The following is an 18,199-nucleotide window of genomic DNA, read 5'->3' as shown; positions in this document are numbered from 1 at the left end:
TCCAGGGACCAGGGCTTGTGCGGAGTGAGGCTCCTGCCCTTGGGGTTTAGCATGTGGGTGCCCAGCTGCCCTCCCTCTGCTGGGCAGACGCAGCCCCTGTCCCGTGTCGACCTGTGTTTGGCGTTTCAGCAGCTCTCAGGGGAGGCTGGCCCACAGCACGCACTGCACCGACTGGAAGCAGAAAGCCCCTATTTATAGCAAACGCCCCTCCTTTTAACGAGAGTGTTCCAGTCCCACAGTGACCTGTTTAAAAGCGTGTGATGTTGGGAGTGAGGCGGGAGGAGGCAGGAGCTTTTCGGGGACAGAGGGGACCGCCCTGTCTATTAATGCCGGGAGCTTAAGGCTGCAGCTGATGCTTGGGGGACATTGGGGATTGCATGCGCCATGGGGGTGGCGGGGCTCAAACTGTCCCTGGCTCGGCCGGGCCGGAAGCCCCTGCAGCAGATCGGCTGTGGGAGAAATGCTCAGGAAAGCTCAAGTTCAAAGACGCAAATGAAAACCGGCAGGAAAAAGTATGTCGGAAAGCAAACTCTTTAAAACCATGATTCTTCTGGTGAGGCTGCGGGGCTCGGAATTCAGACGCCCACAGGAGGGACTAGACCCTGTGGGCCTTACAAGCAGAGGGAGTGGGCAGCGGGGGCCACGCGGGGCCTGGCCGTCACCGGGCACGGAGCAAGCTCGCGGAGGCTGCGGGCGGCTAGGTGAGCCGCAGCTTCATCTCCGACACCTTGTAGCTGTAGTTGTACCGGCCCCACGACTTCCAGTTGATGCCGTTGGCATAGCTCGTGTGCGGCCCCTTGAGGTAGCGGCCGTTCAGGTTGGAGGAGTGGCAGCTGTGATACCACCAGGCCCCCTGGAACTGCACGGCACAGTTAGAGGAGCTCTCGTCGTTGTCGCGGTCTTTGGTGGAGAAGAAGTGATCTCCGTGGTCTGTCAGGGAATCGCCTGCTCGGGGAGGGGAGCGGGCAGAGTGGGGTGTCTCTGGTCCTAGAGGGAGCCGCCATTGGGGGGCCCTGCTGCCCACCCAGCGCACCTCCCTCTAGAGACCCCCAGGGGGCTGAGAGCCCACCTCGGCCGTGGGGCAGAGGGCGCCTCCTGGTTCTGGAACTCTGCACCAGGGCGCGAGACTCCCTCCAGCCTCACCTGTTTCCTCCTGGCTCCCCAGAGGCCCCCAGGACCTTGAGGCCCTCTCTTCCCCCAGCCCATGCCTCTCTCCTGGGCCCTGCCCCCTCCCACTGGCTTGCCCTGGCCACCCCAGGGGCCCAGCACCACCTCGCCAGAGGCCCTGGCTCCAGCTTCAGCCCCAGGCGTGCAGCTCCCCTCTGACCCCCACAGTATCCATGCCCCCCATGCCTGCCTGGCCCTCACCTACACCATGGGTCAAGGGTCCCTGCCCTGTTCCTTCCTTGGCGGCTCAGAGGAGGCCACGTGTGTCAAACAGGCACTTGAAAGCTCCCATTTGCCATCCCCTCCAGGATGCCAGAGGGGCCTTGCTCTCTGCAACTCTGCTTCAACACAGTGCAGCAGGTACCTGGCACCATTCCTGAACACGAGTGCACCCTGGAAGCTCCAGGATGAGCCACAAGAATCGCCTTCCCACAGTGTGTGACCAGGGGGTCTTTCTGGCAAAGAATATCCCACAGGGTTGGTGTTCTGGAGCCACTTGGGAACAAGGCTCTAAGGCCTCCTGTGAGATGACTGTCCTCTTCCAGGTGTTAGAGGGACGGGGTCAGTGACCTCAGAGCATCGCAGGCCCCCATGTCACACAGAAACGCAGGCACCTTCTTGTTTGCAATCACAGATGGGGAAGCCGGGCCCCGAGAGTGGAGCCCCCAGCCCAGGGTCTCTCGGGGAGACAGAGCCAGGACCCCCAGCAGCTTCTCTGCTTCCCCAGCCCCGAGCTGCAGCCCCGGCCCCCGCAGTGGCCCATGCAGACTCTGACCTGCACTGCCCTCCACAAAGGCTCCCAGGACCAGCTTGTACTTCTCAGCTTCATCCCCCATCCTGAATGACTGGTACTTGGCAAATCGGTGGTTGCCTTCGAAGTCCATGAGGTCTACCCGGAGCTCACTGGTTCCTGTTGAAGAAAGGTGTTCGGGTCTCCGCAGAAGGGACCCTCCGCCTCCAGGCAAAGGAGGTGGGAATTTGGGTAAACTCTGGAGGGGTGTCTGAACTTGGCAACCGGGGATAACTCAGCGGGGAAGGCGTGAGAGGCTGGTGGACGTGAGGCTCCAGGGAGGGCCCCCTGACTTCCGACGGCTCCCCTTCTGCTCCACCAACCTCGCCCAGAATCCCATGGTTGGTGCTCCTTGAATGGAATGAAGCCTCGCCCTACTGGAAACCCTAAATTCTCCTGCAAGCCGCTGTGGGTTCCAGGGCAGGAAAGAGTATTTGTATTCGTCTCTTTTGCAAGAATTTCAGGCCCATGAGTGGACACCTTCAAGGTTGCCCTGAGGTAGTGGGAGAATTTAAAATAGGATTCTCAGGTTTACAGTTGAACTCAGGACCACCCCTGAGGCTGATTCTATGAACCAGAGCAGTGGGCTGAGGGGGCGCGTGTCGGGACCCCCACGTGCAGTGACCGGGAGGAGGGAAGGGGCTCTATGGGCCTCAGAGCCCAGTTTCAAGGCAGGACTTGTGGCTGGAAGAGAGAGGAGGGCCACCCAGTCCAGACGGCCTCCTGCCCACTTCCTCCTCTCCGGTTCTAAGGTCTGATTGGTCCTGAGACCAGAAGACATCTTCCCTCCAATAACCGCCTTTCTCCCGATTCTGACCCTCAGAGAGTCTGAGAAGCACGCCCCCGGCTGGCACAGGCATAGCCTTCCTGCTGTCAGATGGGAGGACGCAGGGGGCGAGGCCTTCTGCTCCACACAGCCCAGGGGTAGGGTCGGGAGCTATGGGCTGCAGCGCCCCCAACCACAGAGCCCCCGCTGTGGCCCTACCCTGGGCGGTCAGGGCGTGGATGTTGTCATTCCCCAGCCAGAACTCGCCCAGCTGACTGCCGAAGCCCTGCTTGTATGCGATCCAGGTCCGGAAGAAGTCCACAGAGCCGTCCATCCTCCGCTGGAAGACCTGTGCACGGAGGGGGGAGCTGGGAGACAGGTCCTTGCTGCCGTCCCCCCGCCGGGGCACCCCGCTACACGTGAGCACAGCACCGGTAGCTCACAGCACTCCGCAGGCTGGGGCCCCGGATGAGGGTCTCATCAGAGACCCCAGGCACCATCGGGGGAGTACCCACATGTGGCCAGGGAGAACATGGAGACTCAGAAAGGGCAGGCGACAAGCCCAAAGCCACACGCCTGGAGAGGAGCGGGCGCTTCCGGGCCTCAGCCCACGCCCAGGGCTACGGGCCTCCTTGCCCCTCCCCTGACACTTCTGCTTCTCCCAACCTCAGTGACAGGACGGGGTCAGCCTGAGCCTGGGGCTAGACAGTCTCACAAAGGCCTCTCAAGACTGCTCTCCCACCAAAGGAGCCTCCCGGACATGCCCGCCACTGCCCACGGGCCACGTGGCCGTCTCTGGGACCCCGGCCAGCTCACAGTCCACCCCCCGCCGTCTGTGACCATGTCACACAGCACGGTCAGGGGCCGGCAGTCGGGCAGGTAGATGGTGTGCCAGCCGCTGAGAAAGTGCCCCCTGGTGAGCAGCTCCTTGCAGGTCCGAGGTCCTGGGAAGGGAAATGGGGGATGGATGCCAGGTCAGGAGCCTGGGCAGGGTAGGGGCAGCGGAGGGGGCGGAGAAGGGGACGCCTGCCTGGGGGAGAGTGGCACCGAGGCCTGGGACAGACAGAGGCCACCCCACCTCCCGGAGCTGTCCCCACTGTGGTCTGGGCGCCCTGCCTTCCAAGGAAAGTTATCAGCTCCCCCAGGAGGACCGCTGGAAGACACAAGTCATTCAGGCAAAAGCTGCCTGTAACTGGGGAGTGAGAGGTGTGCAGAGAGTGTTCCGTCTCTGGATGCTAGAACCAGGGTCTGTGCAGCTGGCCTTCTGGTCAACCGCCCCGACGGGAGCAGGTCCTGGCTGAGGTCCGGGGCCCGGGGTCGGCGTGTGCGCAGTCACCTGTGGCACAGGAATGAAGCTGCCCCGGCTCTCCTGTTATGGGAGAGAGGACACGCATGTCACACGGCTGGAAGCAGCCCCGTGCCCCTCACCCCCTCTGCTCCGTGAACACAGCACCGGCAGTGGAAACCGTTGCCCAGCTCTTCCAGGACCGGCAGCCCCCAGGCCTGGGCAGCTCTTCCAGGACGGACGGCCCCCAGGCCTGGGCAGCGGTTCCGAGGCTCAGCCGTGGGGCCTGCAGGGCCAGGGGTCAGCACTGTCGCTTGGGGAACTGGCTGGGCCACTGTACTGGCTACCTCTCTTGGGCTTTGAGGCTCTCGGCACTGAGGGTCAGCTCCTCTGGGCCCATCACTTTCCACCACCAGTGTCTCCATCAGAGCCTCTGGTCGTGCAAAGCCCTGGCGGGTATTCGGGGCGTGCTTGGCCCCGAGCAGCGCACTTTGAATTTGTCATCAAAGCATGTGACTGTGTCTTGTGAGAGCTCAGTCATATCTGACTCTTTGCGACCCCACAGACTGTAGCCCGCCAGGGTCCTCTGTCCATGGGGATTGTCCAGGCAAGAACACCGGAGTGGGTCGCCAAGCCTTCCTCTGGGAGAATCGTCCCAACCCTGGGGTCGAACCCACGCCTCTTGCCTCCCCTGCACTGGCAGGCGGGCTCTTTGCCGCCAGCGCCGCCTGGAAGCCTGTGTTTTGCCTTTTCTTACTTTTAGAAATTTTTAAATAAATGGGCATAAATCAGAAAAAAAAAAAAAAAGGCGAAACGTCCACAGTCACGCACTAAATCAGTGCTGCCAGCCTCCCGGGGCAAGGCTGGTAGCCGCTGGCTCCTCCAGCCTCCAGCAAGCAGGACCGCCCCTCTGCCCCCACCCGTGGGCTGGACGGGCGAGGCCAGGGGCGTGGTCTGAGCTCCTCACCCAGAGGTTCTCCTGGGCCCCGGGGCACCTCCTGTGACCCAGGCCACCTCCTGTGACCCAGGCCTCGGGGACCACCCCCCCAGCCCCCTGCAAAGCCTGCCGGGTGCCCTTGGGGAGGGGAGGGGCTCACCTTTCTCTCCACGTGCACCCTTCTCCCCTTGGGCTCCTGGGGAGAGACAGGGGGTGCAGAGGATGCCTGTCAGTGGACAGCGACCCGCCACCCTGGAAGCCACCCCAGGCTCAGCTCTCCGGGGGTTGGGGGTGGGCATGAGGCTGAGCCACACACACTCTCCGTGGCTCACACGGGTTTCAGATGCCTGGGTGTTGGTGGAGCGGGTGGGCGGCTGGGGACCTGAGGCCTGGGATCCTTCCCTGGGTCCCAGCAGGCTGCTGGGGACAGAGGAGCCTGGGCCGGTTCACGCACCGCCTCAAGGCTTTCAGGACGCGGGTGGTAAGACAGGCGCGTGTCTGTCTCCCACCACCCTCCCGCTCTGTCTCGCTCCCATCTCTCTCTCCACCTCCGCGCCCCTCTCGGCCTGACTCTCCGTCTCTGTAGACAGGCCTCGGGGTCCTGCTGGGGGGTCGCAGCTCTTCATCACCTGTGCTTCCTTTGGGTCTGGCCGGCCCTGCCTTCCCAGGGACTCCAGGCGAACCTCGTTCTCCTGTAAACCCCAAAGACACACCACTGAGGGAAAGGCCATCTGAGGCACCCTACTTGAGCTCTGTCTGCCCTGAGAAATAAAGTCCTGACCCTCCCGTCCTGGCTCTCAGGGTCACTGCCACCGGGACCCAGCCCGAGGGTGACAGCTGAGACAGAGGGGACAAAGCGCCCTTGGCCCCCGGTGCAGACAGCCGGCACCCCAGGGTGCCGCTGGCTTCCAGCTCCTACAGACCTCTGTGTAACAGGCCCAGGTCCACGCAGCCGCACAGAGCTCTGCTGTCTAGTCGGGGGCTGGGGCCAGGAACACGTCCTCACAGACCCTATCACACAGGGGCACCTGGAGACACGAGCCTCGGGCACAGCTCTCCGTGCTCCACCCGGGATGCAGGGGAGAGTGTTAGCAACTCAGTCATGTCCAACTCTTTGGAACCCCACGGACTGTAGCCCACCAGGCTCCTTGTCCATGGAATTCTCCAGAATACTGGAGTGGGTTGCCATTCCAGGGGTCAAACCCAGGGATCTCGTGGATAGCAGGCAGATTCCTTACTGTCTGAACCACCAGCAAAACTCAGATGAGGGGAAGTCAGACACAATTACATATCCCTCCAGGGAGGTTCCGACTCCACCTCCAGAGGGGAAGGGTCAGCAACCTGGAGCCCCAGTTCGGTTCAGTTCAGTCGCTCAGTTGTGCCCTACTTTTTGCGACCTGATGGAGTGCAGCACACCAGGCCTCCCTGTCCATCACCAGCTCCCGGGACTTGCTCAAACCCATGTCCATTGAATCGGTGATACCATCCAGCCATCTCATCCTCTGTCATCCCCTTCTCCTCCTGCCTTCAATCTTTCTCAGCATCAGGGTCTTTTCCAATGAGTCAACTCTTGGCATGAGGTGGCCACAGTATTGGAGCTTCAACTTTAGCATCAGTCCTTGCAATGAACACTCAGGACTGATTTCCTTTAGGATGGACTGGTTTGACTCCTCACAGTCCAAGGGACTCTCAAGAGTCTTCTCCAACACCACAGTTCAGAAGCATCAGTTCTTCAGAGCTCAACCTTCCTTATGGTCCAACTCTCACATTTGTACATGACTACTGGAAAAAACCATAGCTTTGACTAGACAGGTCTTTGTCAGCAAAGTGATATCTCTGCTTTTTAATATGCTGTCTAGGTTTGTCATAGTTTTTCTTCCAAGGAGTAAGCGTCTTTTGATTTCATGGCTGCAGTCACCATCCGCAGTGATTTTGGAGCCCAAGAAATAACGAAGCCCAGGTCTGCATTATTAATGCAGGAGGCTAGAACCACCGAAGGCCCCTTCCCCTCCTCCCAGGCACTGATGAGAGGGTCGGGAGAGGCTGCCCCAGGCTCAGCAAAGGGAAGGGCAGGGGTCTACCAGCAGGCTCACAGCCCTGGGGAGTGGGGTGTGGGGGTGGGACAGAGGGGTAGAGCCGCTTTCGCTTGGGGCCAAGTAAACACACCCCTTGGCAGGCAGCAGACCAGACGTGCCCTCCTCCCAGGGTCCCCCAGCAGAACCCCGCCTCGGAGCCAGTTTTAGGGGCGCAAACCTTGTAAGAGGGGTCGCCACGTGGGCAGATGTGTGGAGTGCTGGGGGCCCTCACACTGGGAGGAGACCCAGCTCCTCCCTCCCTGGCAATGCTCGGCTGCTCAGAGCCCTGGGCTTCTCCTCTGAGGAGCGGGGAGGGAAACCTGGGGCCCCGGTTCCCAGGTGAGCACACTGGGCACTTGAGGTGCAGAGCGGCTGCCAATGGTCACGGTAAAGCCAGTCCTGATCAAGGGCCCGGAAGCGCATGCTCCATGAGAAGACACCCAGACGTGAGCTGGCAGTTCCAGGGGGCGCCGGGGCCACCTCTGGGCAGAACCCGTGACCCAAACTTCCCAACTGAGATGCCCCACGGGGCACAGCCCTGCTCGGGCTCTGGTCTGAGAAGAGCCGGTGATCGTGGCCCTGTCCCCGCCTGGAGTTCATACCTTTCAGTCCACCAGCCCCGTCCCCGCCCAGGGCACGCACCCTTCAGTCCACCAGCCCTGTCCCTACCGGGGTCACGTACCCTTCAGTCCACCGGCGCCCACCTCTCCCTTGGGCCCTGGGGCTCCGGGCAGCCCTGGGCAGCCTCGGAGGATGGACAGCTTGTCGGAGCCCTCCAGACCCACCAGCTTCACCTCTGCAGAGAAGCACAGAGTTGGGGTCAGGGCGCTTGTCGCAGGGCCGACGACAGGCCACCCAAGCCGGGAGTGTCTGCCGCAAGGCGACCTGGTCCCCCGGCTCCGGCCGGTGTCTCTGGCCTCAGACGAAGGGTCGGCCTGGCAGCGAGCTTCCTGCCTTCGGCGGGCACTGGCCAGGTGGGGAGGCGTGCCCGGGCATCCCTGGGCCCAATTCCCAGCTGCCCCCTCCACGCTGTGTGGCTTTGGGCAAGTCACTCAACCCCGCTGAGCTCTGGGCACCAAATGGGGACACAAATAACGCTGTGGGGACGATCAGATCGGATAATGCAGATGCTCAGATTCGCGGTGCACGTCACGGCATTTTAAAAGAGCCTCGTAAACAGGAGGATCCACTACACGATAACAATAAATATTTATGAGACTTGGGGAGCTGGGGACAGCATAACATTTTCCACCCCAGACCTCGGACTTGTGACCACAGAGCTCCTGAATTGGAAGGGGTCCCTGTAGGTCCCCCCGGAGAGAAGATGCATTTGATCTAAGAAGACAGAGCAAATTCCAGTAGAACAGGGACCAGGGGGTCATTTCCTTCTCGGCAAAAAAGAAAAAAAAAGAAAAATTAGTTTTGTTGATTTGAAAACTAAAACATCCTCATGAGAGACAACTTAGAGCGTGCGGGGGTCAGCCAGGCGCAGACGCTGCATACCCGGGGGCTGCTGCTTTGGAGTCTGTCTCCACCAGAGATGCGCTCAGGGGGACGAGTTTATGCTTCCCCCACAAACACATCCTCAGCTCATGGTGAGGCTGGTCTGTCCTCGGGGAAACCTCTTTCCAGGCGTGGGCCAGCCCCCTGCATGGATCGGAAGGGAGGCCACCCACCCTTACACCTCGAATCTGCCGATTCACACTGTGGCGTGAAAGCCGAAAATCTGCAGTAACAAACCCCAAGGGAGCGTGGAGCCCTGGGATTAGAGAACCTTTCTGAAAAGTCCAGGAGAAGAGAGGAAGCAGGGGACATTGTCCTTCTTGGCTGTAGAGCCAAGACCCGACTGGACGCTCCGTGGAGCAAATCTGAGGCTTGAGAGGGGGACAGACCCGGATTAAATTCCCACTCCTCCTACATGGCCTTGGGCCGTTCGTTGTCTCCTAGTCTGAGGATGAAGCTGAGCTGCAGCTGAGCTGCTGAATCTTCAGAAGGTGCAGATAGAGGGTTTCACCCTGGATGCTACCTGTGGTCAGTGAGTGGGGAGCTCCAGCGTTCAGGGGCCGGAAACAGGTCCCTCTCACCTGGACAGGTGTCTGCAGCCTGGGCGGCGAGGGTCCCGAAGCACAGGCGCATGAGGAGCAGGCCAGCGGGCCCCAGGGCCCCAGCCGCTCCTCCCAGCTCCATGTCCTGCGGTCCGTGCCTGGGCTCTTGCGGGCAGGGGAAGCCAGCCCTTGCCTGGGCCGGCGGTTTCTCCACTGCAGGTGGACGCCCACTTCCTCCCGCCTCTTTGCTTACACCCACAGGAGGTGTCAGAGGATGGCAAAGGGCGTTTCCTTCCCTCTGGGCCCCACCAGGCTGCCCACTGAATTGGGCTCACTTCCGCTGGTAGGATACCCTGTTCCCGGTTGAGAGAGCTCCCAGGACCCCTGTGTTGGAAGGGGTCTGCCTTCTTTGTGGCTTAAGGAAAGTTCCATCCCCAGACCCCCTCCTTATCACCCAGCTCCGCCCAGGCAACACACTGAGGCTTTGACTGGGGTATGAGGAGGAGTAAGACCCCTCCCTCCCTCACCTGATTTCCAGAAAGTTCTGGTGACTGAGCACTTAACACAGGGGAAGAGAAAAAAAAATCCTGAGTGCTTCTTAGGCACCAAATGCTACTCACACCAGCCCCACTGGGAAGACACTATGATCTGAATTTCACAGGGGGGGACCTGAAGCCGCTCTGCTGGTGGGAGCCAGACATCTCCCCGAGTCTGTCCGAGGCTCCAAGGACCACCAGGTCTGGTCTTGACACCTGAAGGTGAGGCTGTGTCTTGCCCCCCCAGATCCCAGAGGCTGTCCTCCACACCTGTACTACGATCACCCTGAACCAGGACAGGAGGTGGTCGTTCCGGGAAGGGCTTCTGCAGATGTGTAGAGGGTCCCTAAGGAGAGCAGGACGGTGCCGGAGGGGAGGAGCTGGGGCTGAAACTCCCTCGTGGATTCACATCTCTCGAGTCAGCATGCGTGAGCTGGCATCCAAACCGCACTTACTGTCTAACTCGGAAAGAAGCATGGGATGGCCAAACCCGAGGTTTGCAAAAGGCTCACAGAACCTAGCGGCCATCTCTGTGGGCTTGGGGATAACACCAGACTTGGCACAGTGCTGTGGGGTGGCTCCAGCCCCTGAGACAGAGGGAGGAAAGTCGCCTTGCCTCTGTTATCACCCGGCCCGCAGCCAGCTACGGACCTGAGCTTCATCTGTTGGAGAGGGGCTAGTTCAGGGTCGCTCACCTGGTCTTGGACGGTGAGCCCCCTCTGCGAGAAGCCCCTCCCTGTACCAGGGTGCTTCCTCTTCTCGCTGTTGATAGGGTGACTGTAGGTGGGACGTTGACTGCACTGTCAGGTATCACTTTAATGTCCCTAAAGTACGTGGACCTAAGAAGATGCAAGAACGCGAGACGCTGCTAAGTTCAGATGTCCTAAAGTGGGATCAACCAAGGTCATCTGATTCCTGGCAATGGCAGCTGAGGTATTTGGGGCCATCTGTCCTCAGAAAGACAAACAGAAGTGAAAGTGTTCGTCAGTCAGTTGTGTCCGATGCTTTCTGACCCCATGGACTGTAGCCTCGCAGGCTCCTCTGTCCATGGAATTCTCCAGGCAGGAATGGGTAGCCTGGAGTGGAGTGGGTAGCCATTCCCTTCTGCAGGGGATCTTCCCAACCCAAGGATGGAACCCGTGTCTCCTGCACTGGTGGGCAGATTCTTCACCACTGAGCCACCTGGGGTTTGAAACTCTTGTGAGGTCTTTCTATATCACTGTTGCCTGCTTGCTCCGAGCTGAAACCAACACAGATCTTCTCAGAAGAGTACTATCACCCCAAGACTGAGATGACTTCTGCAAATATACGTATCTTTCAAGTTAAATCTTAGCATGCAGTAGAAGATAAGCAGGCCCACGAGGACAGAAGACGACACAGACAGGAACAAACAGAGAGAGCAGAGCGTGGACACAGACCTCCAGCGCCACGGTCACCGAAGCGACTGCACAGGTAGTGGCGAAAACCGAACGGTGTCTCCAGAGACTGAAAACGAACCAGGCTGCTCATACATCACCACTTCCGGTCAGACGCTCGGTGGCACTGTCAGAGCAGTAAGGCAGAAAAAAATAGATCAGACGTATACAGGTTGGAAAGGCAAGTACCAGCCTGCTATTACTTCTGTAGAAAATGCAGCGGAATCTAAAATTTTTAGAATGAATGAGCTTCAGTTCCGTTCAGTCGCTCAGTCGTGTCTGACTCTTTGCGACCCCATGAATTGCAGCACACCAGGCCTCCCTGTCCATCACCAACTCCCAGAGTTCACTCAGACTCATGTCCATTGAGTCGGTGATGCCATCCAGCCATCTCATCCTGGGTCGTCCCCTTCTCCTCCTGACCCCAATCCCTCCCAGCATCAGTCTTTTCCAATGAGTCAGCTCTTCGCATGAGGTGGCCAAAGTACTGGAGTTTCAGCTTCAACATCAGTCCTTCCAATGAACACCCAGGACTGATCTCCTTTAGAATGGACTGGTTGGATCTCCTTGCAGTCCAAGGGACTCTCAAGAGTCTTCTCCAACATCATAGTTCAAAAGCATCAATTCTTTGGCACTCAGCTTTCTTCACAGTCTAACTCTCACATCCATACATGACCACTGGAAAAACCATAGCCTTGACTAGATGGACCTTTGTTGGCAAAGTAACATCTCTGCTTTTCAATATGCTATCGAGGTTGGTCATAACTTTCCTTCCAAGGAGTAAGTGTCTTTTAATTTCATGGCTGCAGTCACCATCTGAAGTGATTTTGGAGCCCAAAAAAATAAAGTCTGACACTGTTTCCACTGTTTCCCCACCTATTTCCCATGAAGTGATGGGACCGGATGCCATGATTTGCATTTTCTGAATGTTGAGCATTAAGCCAACTTTTTCACTCTCCTCTTTCACTTTCATCAAGAGGCTTTTTAGTTCCTCTTCATTTTCTGCCATAAGGGTGGTGTCATCTGCATATCTGAGGTTATTGATATTTCTCCCGGCAATCTTGATTCCACCTTGTGCTTCCTCCAGGCCAGCGTTTCTCATGATGTACTCTGCATAGAAGTTAAATAAGCAGGGTGATAATTTACAGCTTTGACGTACTCCTTTTTCTATTTGGAACCAGTCTGTTGTTCCGTGTCCCGTTCTAACTGTTGCTTCCTGACCTGCATACAGATTTCTCAAGAGGCAGGTTGGTGGTCTGGTATTCCCATCTCTCTCAGAATTTTCAACAGTTTATTGTGATCCACATAGTCAAAGGCTTTGGCATAGTCAATAAAGCAGAAATAGATGTTTTCTGGAACTCTCTTGCTTTTTCCATGATCCAGCGGATGTTGGCAATTTGATCTTTGGTTCCTCTGCCTTTTTGAAAACTAGCTTGAACATCTGGAAGTTTGTGGTTCACGTATTGCTGAAGCCTGGTTGGAGAATTTTGAACATTACTTTACTAGCATGTGAGATGAGTACAATTGTGCGGTAGTTTGAGCATTCTTTGGCATTGCTTTTCTTTGGAATTGGAATAAAAACTGAACTTTTCCAGTCCTGCGGCCACTGCTGAATTTTCCAAATTTGCTGGCATATTGAGTGCAGCACTTTCACAGCATCCTCTTTCAGGATTTGAAATAGCTCAACTGGAATTCCATCACCTCCGCTAGCTTTGTTCGTAGTGATGCTTCCTAAGGCCCACTTGACTTCACATTCCAGGATGTCTGGCTCTAGGTGAGTGATCACACCATCGTGATTATCTTGGTCTTGAAGGTCTTTTTTGTACAGTTCTTCTGTGTATTCTTGCCACCTTTTCTTAGTATCTTCTGCTTCTGTTAGGTCCATACCATTTCTGTCCTTTATTGAGCCCATCTTTGCATGAAATGTTCCCTGGGTATCTCTAATCTTCTTGAAGAGATCTCTAGTCTTTCCCATTCTGTTCTTTTCCTCTATTTCTTTGCATTGATCACTGAGGAAGGCTGTCTTATCTCTTCTTGCTATTCTTTGGAACTCTGCATTCAGATGCCTATATCTTTCCTTTTCTCCTTTGCTTTTCACTTCTCTTCTTTTCACAGCTATTTGTAAGGCCTCCCCAGACAGCCATTTTGCTGTTTTGCATTTCTTTTCCACGGGGACGGTCTTGATCCCTGTCTCCTGTACAATGTCACCAACCTCTGCCCATAGTTCATCAGGCACTCTATCAGATCTAGTCCCTTGAATCTATTTCTCACTTCCACTGTATAATCATAAGGGATTTGATTTAGGTCATACCTGAATGGTCTAGCAGTTTTCCCTACTTTCTTCAATTTAAGTCTGAATTTGGTAATAAGGAGTTCATGATCTGAGCCACAGTCAGCTCCTGGTCTTGTTTTTGTTGACTGTATAGAGCTTCTCCATCTTTGGCTGCAAAGAATATAATCAATCTGATTTCGGTGTTGACCATCTTGTGATGTCCCTGTGTAGAGTCTTCTCTTGTGTTGTTGGAAGAGGGTGTTTGCTATGACCAGTGCATTTTCTTGGAAAAACTCTATTAGTCTTTGCTCTGCTTCATTCTGCATTCCAAGGCCAAATTTGCCTGTTACTCCAGGTGTTTCTTGACTTCCTACTTTTGCATTCCAGTCCCCTATAATGAAAAGGACATCTTTTTTGGGTGTTAGTTCTGAAAGGTCTTGTAGGTCTTCATAGAACTGCTCAACTTGAGCTTCTTTAGTGTTACTGGTTGGGGCATAGGCTTGGATTACTGTGATATTGAATGGTTTGCCTTGTAATGAACAGAGATCATTCTGTCGTTTTTGAGATTGCATCCAAGTACTGCATTTCGGACTCTTTTGTTGACCATGATGGCTACTCCATTTCTTCTGAGGGATTCCTGTCCGCTGTAGTAGATAAAATGGTCATCTGAGTTAAATTCACCCATTCCAGTCCATTTTAGTTTGCTGATCCCTAGAATGTCAACATTCACCCTTGCCATCTCCTGTTTGACCACTTCCAATTTGCCTTGATTCATGGACCTGACATTCCAGGTTCCTATGCAATATTGCTCTTTACAGCATCGGACCTTGCTTCTATCACCAGTCACATCCACAGCTGGGTATTGTTTTTGCTTTGGCTCCATCCCTTCATTCTTTCTGGAGTTATTTCTCCACTGATCTCCAGTAGCATATTGGGCACCTACCGACCTGGGAAGTTCCCCTTTCAGTATCATATCCTATCATGAATGAGCTTAGCAAAATTCAGTTATGTTCCTAAAAGTTAAACAGTGAATTACAAAAAGAAATTTTAAACATTTGCAATGGTGACACCAAACTCAAATAAATGAATAATTCTGGCAAAATATACACTAGTGCTCCATGTAGAAGCACCAGACGTGAGTGAGAGATGTTTCAAGAGAGCAACTAGAAGGGTGTTGTCTGTTCGTGGATTCAAACGCTCAACGTTATAAAAATACTAGTTTCTGGGAGGGAGGTCGGGGGGGGGGGTTCATGTTTGGGATCGCATGTACACCCGTGGTGGATTCATGTCAATGTACGGCAAAACCAATACAGTATTATAAAGTAAAATAAAGTAAAAATTAAAAAATTAAAAAATAAAAATACTAGTTTCTCTCTCGCTGACCCGTAGACTCACCGCATTACCAGTCGAATGCCCCTTTCATTGGGAAACTTGGCAAGGCGAATTTGAAACTTGTTTTAAAGGTTAAAGGCCAATCGTGAGGATGTCTTGAGCTGGAGCAAGGAAGGATGACTTGCTCTGGTTGATGCCAGTGATTGTCGTGAAGATAATGTCGCTGAGACAGCGTGGCACCTGTGCAGGACCCAGACCAAACAGTCAGAACCGAGTAAAGGACCTAGAAACAGATTCGGGCATATGCAGAAACTCGGCGCACGACGGGCAATTCCACAGAGCCAGCTGGGAAAGGGCAAACCTTTTAAAATTGCAGAATAGTTGATTTTCAATGTTGTGTTAATTTCTGCTGTGCTGCAAAGTGATTCGGCTTTATGCTCACATATATATTCCTTTTAAGATTCTTCCCATTATGGCTTATCACAGGGCACTGCATGCAGCTCTCTGCACTACACAGCAGGACCTTGCTTATCCATCCTACATGTAGTAGCTCGGGCTTCCCGGGTGGTGAAGAACCCGCCTGCCAGTGCGAGAGATGTAGGAGTCACAGGTTTGATCCCTGGATGGGGAAGATCCCCTGGAGGAGGGCACGGCAGCTCCCTCCAGTGTTCTTACCTGGAGAGGCTCATGGACAGAGGAACATGGCGGGCTATAGTCTGTAGGGTCACAAACGGTCGGACATGATTGAAGTGACTTAGCACACACACAAGCATCTAAGAGCTTACATCTGCTCATCCCAGCCTCCCACTCCGTCCCTCCGCCAGCCCTCTTCTCCTTGAATAAACTTCCAATAAGCACTGTGAGTTACTGGGTATTCACATGGGAAAACCAGAAATGAAACTTGACCCTTTCCACACAGCAGAAAAAGAGCCGTGTTGGCAGAATCACAGACCCAAATGTGAAAGACGGAAGAGCAGTCTTGGGCCACATCGCGGGACATCAGATAACCCCGGTGATGCCTCACGCAGGAATGCAGAGCTCTAAGTAACGGGCGAGTCTGGAAACTGACATTGAACTTAAGAACACTGAGCTTGCAAACGACACCCCTGAGAGAGACAGAAGCTGCCAGGGGGTGGGGAGGAGGTGTCGGCCGCACGCAGCAGTGGCAAATTATTGTGTCCGGAAGAAACGAGGAGCTGCTGTACGCCCATGCTCCTGTGCGGCGTGGGAAAGTGACCTACACAGACCCCCCTCAAAAGAGACACTTCAGTGGCCGATAGAAAAAAGATGAGACCCTTGACTTGATTAGTGATCAGAGACATCCAAGCGGGCACCTGCTTGATGACCCACAACCTGGAGCTCGGCCCCGCCCCCACCGCAGCACCTGCCCAGGCAGAGGACACAGAATCGCTCCGAATCACAGCGACCGAGGGTCCATCCGGAGCAGGACCAATTCCCGGCCTCACAGGTGTTCAAACTCATCTGCAGAGTGTCTCATGGCGAGTTCCTGCTTCCCTCAAAACCACCGTGGAAATTCACAAACACAGCACCTCAGGGGAAGTGGCATCAGAAAGGAGACCTTGTTTGATTGCATTTGTACGTAAAATTCAAAAGCAGGCCACTCCACAGAGCCGTGTTGGGATGAGGTGCGCTGAGCAGACTGTGGAGAGGACGGCCAGGTACCCCCAGCCAGGGTGGCAGCCTCCTCAGGAGGGGTTCTCCGGGGGCTGGCCCTGCCCTCCAGCTTCTTCTGACACGCTTTGTTTCTGCACTCTGGTGAGGAAGTGTTATTGTCCCCTTCTAAAAGGACCTTAAATACAATGAAATGGAGCCTGCAGTGGCCACAGAGATCTGTATCACTTCCTGCTGCAGCGCGGCAGTCCCCAGCAAGCAGGGAGATTCGCACGGGCCCCGCGTCCTGCCAGGCTCCTGGGAGGCTGGCCATCAGCACACAGGTGCTGTTCCACTGCCTCTGAGGGAGCTGGCCCAGGACCGGGGTTCCCACACGTCTCCCTCCACCCCAGTCCCAGGGCTGCGCATCGGGGCTCTCCTGGGGCCTTTGCACACGACTCTGTGGATTAAGGAGAGATGTGAGCCCACCCAGTGATGCTCAAGCTCCGAATCCGCCACCTAGGTCCTGGCTCAGAGTGAGGACCACAGCATCCGCCAGGGCTTCAGTGCTCCGGAGCAGGAAAGGGGGGTCCGATCGACTGAGATTTTGAAGTCTGGATTAGGGTGGGTCTTCCAGTGGGGCCTAGGGCAGGGGCACCAAGTCATTGTTTAGGACTGGTAGACACAGCAAAGTGAGGTTTTTTAATCAACAGGATTCCGCTCAAACTATTGATTTCTGTTGATGAGTTGATGGGTCTTGGGGGAAATGCTTCAGCGAGTAACATGGCATTTTCAGCCTTCAACTTTCTTAGGGGAGTCTGTAGATAGCGTATTAAAAAGCAGAAACATTACTTTGCCAACAAAGGTCTGTATAGTCAAAGATATGGTTTTTCCAGTGGTCATGTATGGATGTGAGAGTTGGACCATAAGGAAGGCTGAGCACCAAAGAATTGATGCTTTTGAACTGTGGTGCTAGAGAAGACTCTTGAGAATCCCTTGGACTGCAAGGAGATCAATCCTAAAGGAAATCAACCCAGAATATTCATTGGAAGGACTGATGCTGAAGCTGAAACTCTAGTACTTTGGCCACTTGATGGGAAGAATTGACTCATTGGAAAAGACCCTGATCCTGGGAAGACTGAGGGCAGGAGGAGAAGGGGATGACAGAGAATGAGATGGTTGGATGGCATCATTGACTCAAGGGATGAGCCAACTGCAGGAGATAGTGAAGGACAGGGGGCGGATAGTATAGTCCATGGGGTTGTAAAGAGTCAGACACAACTGAGCATCGGAACAACCACCCCAGGAACAGCAGGGCCCTTGGGAGTGTAGGTGCAAACCCTCCCCCACCCGCAGAGAGCTGGCTGCTCCAGGCCTCCAGTCCCAGCCTCCTCCTCCCGGGAGTAGGGAGTGTCCCCCAGGATAGGACGTCCCCTGTCCCTCCACTGGTTCCCTTCCTTCCTGCTCCTGCAAGGGCTCGCGTTTGGAGGGCCTCAGGAAAGGGGCCGTGTGCCGGCTGGACCTGGCGGGGTCCCCCTGCTATCCCCCGGAGGCTCCCCCTGATATCACCCGGAGGCACTGTCGTTTGGCTGTGAAGACCGTTTACATTCGGAGCCCCTCAGCTGGGGAGAGGCTGCCTGCCAAGTCCAGTCCAGCCTGGAGCCCAGGGAGGGGGCCCTCGCCAGCTGTCCCGGCTTTCTGTCTGGGAAGAAGGAGCACGCAAGGCTGGCCCTGAAGGAGCCCCAGGCCGCACCTCCAGGCCCGGGTCCTCCTGACCCGGGTCCTCCTGACCCAGGCAATGCCACCTTGAGCCCGTCGCTTGACCTCTCTGAGTCTTCTTTGTCACCAAACTTGGGATAACAGGGTGGATTTGAGGACCCCTTGGAGTGAGGATAGTGAGTGGGAACCGTGGGGTCAGTGACCGTGGGGAGGTCAGTGCCTGCCCTTCCCCCGGCCCTGACCTCCTCC

The 18,199-nt window shown here is 55.7% G+C and overlaps 1 protein-coding gene across 1 annotated transcript; it reads right to left on the bottom strand.

Moving 5' to 3' along the window:
• Positions 1-515: 515 nt before the first annotated feature.
• On the bottom strand, positions 516-15,461 carry LOC138435328 (ficolin-2). Its single transcript, XM_069579803.1, has 13 exons — positions 15,296-15,461; positions 14,684-14,860; positions 11,020-11,143; positions 10,297-10,440; positions 9,105-10,059; positions 7,703-7,816; positions 5,575-5,637; positions 5,106-5,141; positions 4,060-4,092; positions 3,540-3,667; positions 2,943-3,072; positions 1,943-2,077; positions 516-945 (listed from the first exon to the last, which is right to left on the bottom strand). The coding sequence occupies exons 5-13, from the start codon at positions 9,205-9,207 to the stop codon at positions 698-700; spliced, it is 990 nt and encodes a 329-aa protein (XP_069435904.1). The 5' UTR covers positions 9,208-10,059; positions 10,297-10,440; positions 11,020-11,143; positions 14,684-14,860; positions 15,296-15,461; the 3' UTR covers positions 516-697.
• Between the last annotated feature and the right edge of the window lie 2,738 nt (positions 15,462-18,199).

This window comes from Ovis canadensis, chromosome 3 (assembly GCF_042477335.2).
Source record: "Ovis canadensis isolate MfBH-ARS-UI-01 breed Bighorn chromosome 3, ARS-UI_OviCan_v2, whole genome shotgun sequence".
In the NCBI taxonomy this organism is placed as follows: Eukaryota; Metazoa; Chordata; class Mammalia; order Artiodactyla; family Bovidae; genus Ovis; species Ovis canadensis.
This window is presented reverse-complemented; position numbering and strand designations above follow the sequence as displayed.

What these genes read in the sequence shown, in the direction of transcription:
- LOC138435328 (XM_069579803.1), bottom strand. Translation starts at nt 9,207, where the DNA reads ATGGAGCTGGGAGGAGCGGCTGGGGCCCTGGGGCCCGCTGGCCTGCTC. An exon ending in CAGACCCAAAGGAAGCACAG is followed by an intron (nt 5,142 to 5,574) that starts GTGATGAAGAGC and finishes GTCTCTCCCCAG; the next exon opens with GAGCCCAAGGGGAGAAGGGT. An exon ending in CTTTGTGGAGGGCAGTGCAG is followed by an intron (nt 946 to 1,942) that starts GTCAGAGTCTGC and finishes CTCCCCGAGCAG; the next exon opens with GCGATTCCCTGACAGACCAC.